This window comes from Macaca nemestrina, chromosome 17, assembly GCF_043159975.1.
Source record: "Macaca nemestrina isolate mMacNem1 chromosome 17, mMacNem.hap1, whole genome shotgun sequence".
In the NCBI taxonomy this organism is placed as follows: Eukaryota; Metazoa; Chordata; class Mammalia; order Primates; family Cercopithecidae; genus Macaca; species Macaca nemestrina.
Window position 1 is genome coordinate 19,888,176 of NC_092141.1, and position 12,001 is coordinate 19,900,176.

At 43.0% G+C, this 12,001-nt stretch overlaps 1 protein-coding gene across 4 annotated transcripts in view; it reads right to left on the reverse strand.

Moving 5' to 3' along the window:
- LOC105493332 (unc-51 like autophagy activating kinase 2) overlaps positions 1 to 12,001 on the reverse strand; it is a 105,756-nt gene that overhangs the window by 45,337 nt on the left and 48,418 nt on the right. For all 4 annotated transcript variants that reach the window (XM_071082504.1, XM_071082507.1, XM_071082506.1 and 1 more), the window contains exons 11-13: positions 11,785 to 11,832; positions 11,056 to 11,144; positions 2,168 to 2,339 (exon numbers count right to left, since the gene is read on the reverse strand). In XM_071082504.1, coding sequence (XP_070938605.1) covers positions 2,168 to 2,339; positions 11,056 to 11,144; positions 11,785 to 11,832 — 309 coding nt within the window. The remainder of the gene's footprint in view (positions 1 to 2,167; positions 2,340 to 11,055; positions 11,145 to 11,784; positions 11,833 to 12,001) is intronic.

Here is a 12,001-nt window from a genome sequence, read left to right on the forward strand (position 1 = left end):
CACGCCTGGCTAACTTTTTTATTTCTGTAGAGAAAAAATCTCACTATGTTGCCCAGACTGGTTTCAAATTCCTGGGTTCAAGCAATCCTTCCTCCTCAGCCTCCTAAACTACTGGGATTACAGGTTGTGAACCACAATGCCTGGCTCATTACATTTTGGATAGTGAAAAGGTAGAAATAACCCAGCTATAAATCAGTAGGGAGGCCGGGCACGGTGGCTCAAGCCTGTAATCCCAGCACTTTGGGAGGCCGAGACGGGCGGATCACGAGGTCAGGAGATCGAGACCATCCTGGCTAACATGGTGAAACCCCGTCTCTACTAAAAAATACAAAAAACTAGCTGGGCAAGGTGGCGGGCGCCTGTAGTCCCAGCTACACGGGAGGCTGAGGCAGGAGAATGGCGTGAACCCGGGAGGCGGAGCTTGCAGTGAGCTGAGATCCGGCCACTGCACTCCAGCCCGGGCGACAGAGCAAGACTCCATCTCAAAAAAAAAAAAAAAATCCAAAAAAAAAAAAAAACAAATAAATCAGTAGGGAAATGGATAAACTGTGTTTTAGTTATATTATACAATTATACAATTCAGATACTAGAATGAATTTCGAATTTTAGAATATTTACATTATACTGAGCATTCCAAATGCAAAAATCTAAAATCTGAAATGCTTCAGTGAGCATTTCCATTGAGCATCATGCTGGCACTCTGAAAGTTTCAGATTTGGGGGCATTTCAGATTTTCTAATTTGGCAGGCTCAACCTGTAACTGTAAAAACACAAAAATCTTTTTTTTTTTTTTTTTTTGTTGAGACGGAGTCTCGCTCTGTCACCCAGGCTGGAGTACAGTGGCCGGATCTCAGCTCACTGCAAGCTCTGTCTCCCAGGTTTATGCCATTCTCCTGCCTCAGCCTCCCGAGTAGCTGGGACTACAGGCGCCCGCCACCTCGCCCGGCTAGTTTTTTTTGTATTTTTAATAGAGACGGGGTTTCACCGTGTTAGCCAGGATGGTCTCGATCTCCTGACCTCGTAATCCGCCCGTCTCGGCCTCCCAAAGTGCTGGGATTACAGGCTTGAGCCACCGCGCCCGGCCACAAAAATCTTAAGTATGGATACAATTATATGTAGAAATACAAAATCTACAGGAAGAATATACCCCTAGCAAGAGCAGAAAGAGAAAAGGCACTTTAGCTGTACTTACAGCATTTTTTTGTTTTGTTTGTTTTTTGAGACAGAGTCACTCTCTGTCAGCCAGGTTGGAGTGCAATGGCACAATCTCGGTTCACTGCAACCTCTGCCTGCCGGGGACCCCAGTGCTCCTGGAGGAGGTTCAAGCAATTCTCCAGCCTCAGCCTCCTAAGTAGCTGGGATTACAGGTGTGCGCCACCATGCCTGGCTAATATTTGTATTTTTAGTAGAGACGGGGTTTCACCATGTTGGTCAGGCTGGTCTCAAACTCCTGACCTCATGATCTGCCCACCTCAGCCTCCCAAAGTGGTGGGATTACAGGCATGAGCCACTGCGTAGGCGACTTACAGCATTTTATGTATTTTAAAAAGACATCTAAGACAAATATGGCAAAATACTGACCTATATAAAAGTAACACAGCCTAGTGGGTACCTTGAGTATATGCTCTATTATTTTGTTTAAAATGTTTCATGATTTTAAAAGTTTTAATTACTTTTGGTAAAGAAATAAAACCACTGTAGTAGATGACTTTTAAAGGTAACTCTCAGTTCTCATAATGCTGGTTATAAACTGCCACAGCACTGCTGCTGTGGTCCATGTTTTCCCTTCCGCAGCCAGCTAATACTTAATTACATTCAGTCTAGGGATTACGGTCTTCACAACAACTAGCAAAGTGCCTAGAATGAGAATCTACTAAATAAGTACTCATTCACTGGTTTCTCTGTTTCTGTTTGGATACAAACAGAATTTGAGATCATTTCCTATAAAGTTTTCATGTACCTTCAGAATCCAAACTTACTGTTTAATAGAAGATGATTGAGCAAATTTTAGAAAGGTAGGAATATAATTCTGAGAATTTAAACAACTAAATAAAATGCTCATTTGAAAAGGTGCCCTACGCAAGAAAGTGTAATATACAGGTTTAAAAAAAGATGCTAGTTTAGTAGATTAAATAATATAATGTGTACAAGTAGAAAAGATTCTCACATGAGTGGTCTGACGAGATGTTGTGTGGCACCAAAACAAAGTCATCCGTGTCACAAGAAGAATTCTTGCTACTAGTACTGGCAGAATCTTTGGAAACTTGTAGATAGTTGGGAGGACCCAATGGTGGGGAAGATAAGTTTTCTTCCTGAATATGCTGCATATCTGGAAGGGACTAAAATTAACAACATAAAATTAAAACTGGCCTAATAATCAAATACAAGTCAGAATAGTGACTAGACTAAGGAAATTTTTTTTTTTTTTTTTTTTTGTGATGGAATCTCGCTCTGTTGCCCAGGCTGGAGTGCAGTGGCATGAACTTGGCTCACTGCAAGCTCCGCCTCCCAGGCTCACGCCATTCTCCTGCCTCAGTCTCCCAAGTAGCTGGGACTACAGGGACCCGCCAACATGCTCGACTAATTTTTTCTATTTTTTAGTAGAGACGGGGTTTCACCATGTTAGCCAGGATGGTCTTGATCTCCTGACCTCGTGATCTACCTGCCTCAGCCTTCCAAAGTGCTGGGATTACAGGCATGAGCCACTGTGCCCGGCCTAGACTAAGGAATTTTTTCCCCCCCCACAAAAGTGGGCATAAAGTCCAATTCCATCTAAGGTTTCAAAAAATCTCTCTGGAAAAGCTTTCCTTTAGAAAACCTTTCTTTTAAAAGTGTTTGCATAAAGACTTCTAAAATGTCTTCCAAAAATGATACTTAAAAATATATCATACCACTTATCCACATGTACTTGCCTCCCTCTCCTGAAGTTTCTGAGAAAGTGAATTTTTATCATCACAGCATCCTCCAGTTCTAGCTCATGGCCTAACAAAGCAGATACTTAATAACTCTACACTTAATGACTAAACACAAAATGTCCAGAGACTTTAAATTAATGACATCTTACACACACAAAAGTTTTAAATATATAATGAAGAAAAATTACAAGGAGGAAACCAAGAGACCACATTATGTAAAAAAGTAGACAAATCAGGAAGGGTGCCTGCACTTAAGACCAGAAATATATTTACAGACTTGGAAAACTTTACAGGTGTGCGTGTGTTCCTCTTGTTTTTGTTTTATCAGGGGTAGTAGTTGGTTTGTTAGTAGGAGATAGAATAGGAAGAGAAGAAAACCATGTAAATATATTTAAACAAATACTTAGAGCTAACTAGCTACGTATCTTTTGTCATTTATCTAGTTCAAGGACCCTAGTTGACAACTCATTGAATATCTTGACTATACAATGGTTTTCTACAACAATGAACTTCACAGCTTATTGTGTTAAGCCCCTATTAACCTGTTTCATCTTTGCCTTTATTTAAGGAAAGGAAAAATACTGTATCATGCTCTTTAAACCCAAGCCTTAAATACCTGGTTCACTGCTGCTGCTCCTCTGAATGTCACTGTGCCAGGGTATCAGTCACTGATACCAGTTATTTTCATGTGTGTGACATGCACTTGACACAATCTCTCCTTATCACTTTTTGAAGAGACTTTGTATCTCAAAGTAATGAAGGGAAGGGAAGATGAAAGAACTAGCACTACTAAGCCTCAACCATGGGCTAGGCACTGTTAAGAGCTTTCCATGTTATCTAACTTTAGACCTACTGTGAACTCCATTTCACATATAAATAAACAAAGTTCAGACAGGTAATTTGCCCTAGATCACACAACTAAAAAGGAGTCAAGCTGAGATGTGATTCTAAGTATCTAACTCCACAATTTCTTTCCAGTGGTTTAGGCAGGAACTTTCCCAGTTTCTTCTCCCGCTATTTACAAAATTACCTGCATCTACAATCACCCTGGTCGTTCTTCCTCATAACAGTGGAAGAGATGCTTCTCTTCCATGGGAGCTTCTCTCTCCACCTGTGCTCTGCATTCCATGCTCCTCTACGTCCCCAGTAACCTAGAACAACTCCCCTTGGCTCCTGACATTTTCACACTCTCCCTTTATTATGGCATTTTTCCCCTCTGTAGATAACCATATTTAACTTTCTCACATCTCAAATCCCTACAACCCTCTCAAATTACCATCTCTTCTCCATTTCTTTTTTTTTTTTTTGAGATGGAGTCTCAGTGTGTCACCCAGACTGGAGTGCAGTGGCATGATCTCAGCTCACTGCAACCTCTGCCACCCAGGTTCAAGTGATTCTCCTGCCTCAGCCTCCCGAGTAGCTGGGATTACAAGCATCTGCCACCATGCCTGGCTAATTTTTGTAGTTTTAGTAGAGACGAGGTTTCACTATCTTGGCCAGGCTGGTCTTGAACTCCTGACCTCATGATCCACATGCCTCAGCCTCCCAAAGTGTTGGGATTACAGGTGTGAGCCTGTAAACATTTCTTGAAATTATCTTCACTGACTCAAATTTGTCACATCCTATATATTCCTTAATTCAACATAACCCACTCTGTCTTCAATCCTTGAATAAAATTGCCTTTACTAAGATTATCAATAATTTCTATTGCCAAGTCCAGCAGGTATTTCCCATACTCCTTAAGGTACTTGAACTTTCTGCTCCATCTGTACTGTGGACCATTCTTCTCAACACTCTGCCCCTTCATTCAGTGACCCTGCAATGTCTTGTTTTTCCTCCTATTTCTTGGGGACTCCTTCTGAGTCTCTTTTGTGAGCACATACTTCTCATGTGCCCCTCAAAAAGGAGGAGCAGAAGAGTACAGAGTTCCCCATGAGCCACCCTGGGCTCCTCACGCTTCAGTTGTTGTATTTATCCGAGCGACCATGCTCACCGTCCCTCCTACCTTTAACTACCACTCACAGAATGATGGTTCCCACTTTTTGATCTCCAGCCACGATTCTCTCTGACGAGCTCTAGATCCGTTTGTTCACTTGCCTATACAACACATCCATGCCTATATGTTAACTCTCACCTTTATATTCCAAAGCACTGCTCCCCAAGTTCCCTCAGAGTGACCTTGCCAGTCAGCCATTGTCACTAGCAAAGTCTCACTCTTCCTCAGGTCCCAAGTTCAAGCAATCTTCAAGATCTGTGCGCTCTTTGCCTTTCTCTTACCTGGCTCTTCTCCTTTCCTACTGCCGCCTTAGTTCAGGCTTTGTTCTCAAAACAGTAATGACGTAAACAACAAAAATGATGATAAAAGGTGCAAGGGTCTCAAGGTGTTCTCTCTCCGCTAGTGGAGACCTCTGTATTTCCTCTCTCACTCCAACCTAGTCCTCCACCCTGCTTTTGGGAGAATCTAGCTAAAAAACACACTGGATCATAGCACTCTTCACTTTAAAATAATTCCAATGGCTCACCACACCTTTTTTTTTTTTTTTTTTTTTTTTGAGACAGAATCTCACTCTATCACCAGGCTGGAGTGCAGTGGGGTGATCTCAGCTCACTGCAACCTCCGCCTCCCAGGTTCAATTCTCCTGCCTCAGCCTCCCGAGTAGCTGGAACTACAGGCGCACCCCACCACGCCCAGCTTAATTTTTGTATTTTTAGTAGAAATGGGGTTTCACCATGTTGGCCAGAATGGTCTCAATATCTTGACCTCGTGATCCACCAGCCTAGGCCTCCCAAAGTGCTGGGATTACAGGTGTGAGCCACCGGCCTGGTTCACTACAACTTTTGAGAATGCAGCTGAAATTCATTTGCTTGACCTCCAAATACTCCCAGGCCTCTGTCTACCTCTCTAGCTGTCTTTCCCCTTCACCCATCAACAATGCTCTCTACATCCACCAAACTGATCTATTGAGTGCAGCCTTGTCCTTTCTGCAATGATGGAAAAGGCCTATATTTGAGATATGCACCATGGGAGCCACCAACTAGCTAAGGCTACTAAGCACTTGAAATGTGGCTGGTGTGAATAAGAAAGTGAATTTTAAAATTCACTTAATTTTAACAAATGTAAATGTAAATAGCCATGGAGAGCTAGAGAGTTCCTTCAGTGCTCATGCTTTTATGACTTCATGTACGGAAATTCTTCTGCTTACAATATCATTCTTTCACTAATTGATCTAGCAAACTTTCTTCAAAACTCAGCTCAAACAATCCCCTCTTCTGAGTAGCCTTCCTAAATCTTTAGCCTAATTTTGATGTTCCCCAATCATATTACCATAGGCAATGAAGATACATATACACATGCTTCTGGCAATGATTGAGCTACCTACCTCTTCTCCATACAATTAAATTAAAACCCCCTTAATGTCAGGGACCTGGTCATCTCATTCATTAGTATAAACCAGAACATCACACAAAGTAGGTAATCAATAAATGTTATAAAATGAATAAATAGGCTGGGCGAGGTGGCTCACACCTATAATCCTAGCACTCTGGGAGGCCGAGGCAGGCGGATCACCTGAAGTTAGGAGTTCGAGACCAGCCTGGCCAACATGGCGAAACCCTATCTCTACTAAAAAAATACAAAAATTACCTGGAAGTGGTGGCGCATGCCTGTAATCCCAGCTACTCAGGAGACTGAGACAGGAGAATTGCTTGAACCCGGGAGGCGGAGGTTGCAGTGGGCCGAGATCGCGCCACTGCACTCCAGCCTGGGTGACAGAGTGAGACTCTGTCTCAAATAAATAAATAAATAAATATTCAAGATTTACCATCTAAATAGCATTTAATCTCCAGTCAGTATCATAATTAAAAGAGTGATTTGGAGATTTTATTGTTTATAATTTTTTGTTTTGGGGGGGCCTAGAATTTTTCTGGAATAAAATAGCAGCTAGATATTTACATGAGAATGTAAAAACGACAATGCTATATCGCATGCCTGTGTATCTCAAGCCTCTGTATGAGTCTACACCAGTCCTAGAAAGAAGGAAAGGGATGCATATATGAAATCATCTTATTTTTGACATGTTATGTTAAATATAAGGTCTATAAAACCACCCCATTTTCCAATCCCAGTAACTGGAAACTAGATACAAAGATTTGTACTTTCCTTTTTTCCCGTTTTCTACTTTATTTCCATTTTTTAAAAAGGCTTCCTAGGCCGGGCGCGGTGGCTCAAGCCTGTAATCCCAGCACTTTGGGAGGCCGAGACGGGCGGATCACGAGGTCAGGAGATCGAGACCATCCTGGCTAACACGGCGAAACCCCGTCTCTACTAAAAACACAAAAAATTAGCCGGGCGAGGTGGCGGGCGCCTGTAGTCCCAGCTACTCGGGAGGCTGAGGCAGGAGAATGGCGTAAACCCGGGAGGCGGAGCTTGCAGTGAGCTGAGATCCGGCCACTGCACTCCAGCCTGGGCGACAGAGCGAGACTCCGTCTCACAAAAAAAAAAAAAAAAAAAAAGGCTTCCTAAAATAGTGTTTATTGGTTGGTTGGTTGGTTGGTTGGTTGGCTTTTGAGACAGGGTCTCTCTGTCAGAGGCTCAAGCACCCAGCTAATTTTTAATTTTTTTGTAGAGATGGGATTTCACCATGTTGCCCAAGCTGGTCTCAAGCAATCCTCCCACCTCGGCCTTCCAAAGTGCTAGGATTACAGGTGTGAGCAAGCGCACCCAGCTGACCTTATCTGGTTTTTTTTTTTTGCTTTTTTTTTTCTTTTTTTTGAGACGAAGTCACAAAGTCTCACTCTGCAGTGGCACAATCTCAGCTCACTGCAACCTCCGCCTCCTCGGTTCAAGCGATTCTCCCACCTCAGCCTCCCAAGTAGCTGGGATTACAGGCGCGTACCACCACACCTGGCTAATTTTTGTATTTTTAGTAGAGACAAATTTTCACCGTGTTGGCCAGGCAGGTCCCAAACTCCTGATCTCAAGCGATTTACTCACCTCGGCCTCCGAAAGTGCTGGATTACAGGCATGAGCCACTGAGCCCGGCCCAACCTTATGTTTTAAAGAACTCTAATGAATAAGACATAAAAAGGATATGTTTATGCCAGTGACTTATTTTATTGTTTTTTTTTTTTTTTTTTTGAGATGGAGTCTCACTGTTACCCAGGCTGCAGTGCAGTGGTGTGATCTCGGCTCACTGCAGCCTCTGCCTCCTGGGTTCAAGTGATTCTACTGCCTCAGCCTCCTGAGTATCTGGGATTACAGGTGCATGCCGCCATGCCTGGCTACTTTTTGCATTTGAAAAAACACCGAGACAGGGTTTTGGCATGTTGGCCAGGCTGGTCTCAAACTCCTGACCTCAAGTGGTCCACCCGCCTCAGACTCCCAAAGTGCTGGAATTACGGGCATGAACCACCACACCCGGCCATTTTACTGTTTTTCGTTTGGTTTGCTTTTTTTATTGAGACAGAGTCTTGCTCTGTTGCCCAGGCTGGAGTGCAGTGGCGTAATCTTGGCTCACTGCAACCTCCACCTCCCAGGTTCAAGCAATTATCCTGCCTCAGTCTCCCGAGTAGCTGGGACTACAGGTGCGTGCCACCACGCTTGGCTAATTTTTTGTGTTTTTAGTAGAGACGGGGTTTCACTATGTTAGCCAGGATGGTCCTGATCTCCTGATCCAGCCACCTCAGCCTCCCAAAGTGTTGGGATTACAGGCGTCGAGTCACCACGCCCCGATGGATTTTTTCTTTTTTTTTTTTTTTTTTAGTAGAGGCAGGTTCTTACTATATTGCCCAGGCTGGCCTTGAACTCCTGGGATCAAGCAATCCTCCCATTTCAGCCTCCCTTACAGCTGAGTCTACACTTATGCCCAGGCACACCTGGCTTTTTTTTTTTAAGTAGAGATGGCTAGTCTTGAACTCCTGGGATCAAACAGTCTTCCTGCCTCAGTAAAAATAGGTTTGTCCACCAGAGTTTCTAACACCTAAAAAAGTCCTTCTCTTTCTCCTGCCTCTCTTCACTCCTCCAGTTAGTTCTACATTCAGCTACTCCTTGGCAGCCCTAACCTGGCTGCTATTTTGTTCTCTTTCAACCAACAAAAACCCCAAAATGCTCTCTCCAGTCAAAGAAAATTTCCAGTTCAACGTCCTCCCTGCTGGCCTCTCATCCCTCAGTCACACTATCATCCCACAGGCTCCTTTATGTTTGCTCTCCCAAAATTAGATTCTTCCCTGTTGTTCTTTTCTCTAGCACAAGCTTTGCTTTTCATATTACATTGTGTCAAATATATGGTTCATAATAATGGCCACAATTTATTGAGAATTTGCCATGGCTAGGCACTTCCCACACATTACTACCAGGACCCTGCAAGCAAAGGTTAATCAAGCCTATGGTCCAGATGAGGACACCATGGCCCACCTCTCTAACTGACCGGCCCAAAGTCACTGACTGGGCAAGCAGCAGGGCTAGGATTGGTGCCAGCATGCCTGGCTCTTAATTTTTTTAGTTCACCAGAACGTAAGTCTTATTAACATAATCTGCTTTATCTACTTGGTATGAATTTGCAGGGCTGCATAAGAAACATTTATTGCCAGTTTTGAGACTTGTCTGTTTGCAACAGGCTACATCTGCATCTGCTTTACCTAACAGTTGCTACCTCCTGCATTATATACTATGTGTCAGACCCTGCATGCAGTAAGTGTTTGTACTCACTTATCCCTGAAGAACCCTACAAGGTAGGTAAATTACACTCACTTGATATACAAAAAAAAGGTGCCCTAGTTAGTATAAGGTAAGGCACATGGAGGCTGCAAGTCTCATCCACTTAAACCTCTGAGTTGCCTCACTTTTATGGCTCCCTAACCTTTGTGCCAGAGGCATTCAAGAAATTGATGCCTGAGGCCGGGTGCCGTGGCTCACACTTTGGGAGGCCAAGGTAGGCAGATCACTGGAGGTCAGGAGTTTGAGACCAGCCTGGCCAACATAGTGAAACCCCATCTCTACTAAAGATATAAAAAAGGTTGGGCGCGGTGGCTCACGCCTATAATCCCAGTACTTTTTTGGGAGGCCGAGGCGAGTAGATCACAAGGTCAGGAGTTCAACACCAGCCTGGCCAAGATGGTGAAACCCTGTCTCTACTAAAAATACAAAAATTAGCTGGGCGTGGTGGCACGTGCCTGTAATCCCTGCTACTCAGGAGACTGAGGCAGAGAACTGCTTGACCCCGGGAGGTGGAGGCTGCAGTAAGCCGAGATCGCGCCACTGCACTCCAGCCTGGGCAATAGGGCGAGATTCTGTCTCAAAAAAAAAAAAAAAAAGATACAAAAAATTAGCTGGGTGTGGTGGTGTGCACCCATAGTCCCTGCTACTTGGGAGGCTGAGGCTACAGAATCGCTTAAACCCAGGAGGCGGAGGTTGCAGTGAGCCAAGATGGCACCACTACACTCCAGCCTGGATGACAGAGCGAGACTCCATCTCAAAAAAAAAAAAAGAAAAAAAAAAAAAAAACCTAAGAGGAGAGATAGGTAAAACCCTGGGAGAGTGGAGTAGGAAGAAGTGACAAGAGTGACCAGAAGGCCTCAGGATTAGGAAGAAGTACTGAAATGGGAGGGAACACAGCCATGAAGAAAATGCCTTGGGAGCTTCAGCAAAAGGAAGAGGTTTGAGTAGAAGCCACCTTAAAGTGCCAAAAATCATGATTAAGAGAATCTTAAGTCAGTGAAATCTGGCTCAGAGGTGACTCCTCCATCAGTAGAAATTCCACATACAAAAAAAATCCAAGCTCATGTCTATAGCATTCAGATAAAATAAATATTTATTGCCTATCCACCTGTAATGGGTACTCTTTGTAAGTATCATCACCAAAACACCATAGGGTATAAAAAGGTGATATTACTGTACTCACTGTTCAGAGGAAAATGGCCCAGAGAAGTGATATTTCTTTCTGGAGCTTACACAGTAACATATGGGCAGAGGTCCAAATACAGGTCCATTTGACCCAACTATAATGTTCTTTCTCCCAAACCTCAACTGCATTAGTAAACATTACACATAAAAAGAATATCCACAGTGTATGTTCATGCTCCATTTGAGAACAGATGTAATAGCACTAACTCTGAAACTATTTTTAATAAAACCAGAACTTACTGGTGGAGAAGCAAAACGACAAGATGGAGAGCTGCCACAGGAGCTTCCAGAGACAGAACCAGAATACACGGGCACTGGAACTGGGCAAGCTAGAGGAAGAAACACAAATGAACTACATCATTTTGTAGTGCAGTCATATGACCTGTATAATAGAAACACCTGCCAAAACCACTACACCTTTGTGTTCCCTGAAAATTTGCATTCACCTATTTATTACCACATCTGCTGATGAAACTAAAAATGCAGCAATTACTAAAACTATATCAACTTTGTTTCAGAAGGAAAAATAGAACAGTTATTCAACAAACACAATCGTAGGTATCTAAGAAAATCAGGCCAGGCACAAGGGTTCACTCCTATAATCCCAACACTTTGGGAGTCTGAGGCGGAAGGATCACTTGAGGTCAGGAGTTTGAGACCAGCCTGGCCAACATGGTGAAACCTCGTCTCTACTAAAAATACAAAAATTACCCAGGTGTGGTGGTACCCGCCTGTAATCCCAGTTACTCCGGAGGCTGAGGCAGGAGAATCACTTGAAACCAGGAGGCAGAGTTTGCACCACTGCACTCCAGCCTGGGTGACAGAGCAAGACTCCATTTAAAAAAAAAAAGTAAATTCAACGAAATTTTAAGAGGCACTATAAAAGATCAATTTTGTAATAAAAATAATTAATTTTTCCTAAAGCTTGCATTCATTCTTTAAGTGAAAATACAAAAAATGGGTACTCACATTTTTTTACTGGAACTTGCTCAAGAAAAGGATGGCTAAAAAATGCTTCTGTAACAAGAAATGAGAATGTAACCTTTAAAGAGACGTTGACTAAAATATCAACCAGGTTATTTTTCTCAACGTATTCAACACAACGTCTTTGAGATCAGAATTTAACTTCTTTATACAGCCTCCATTTCCTTTAAATGTAAAAGCATATTTTTTATAAATCCTCTAT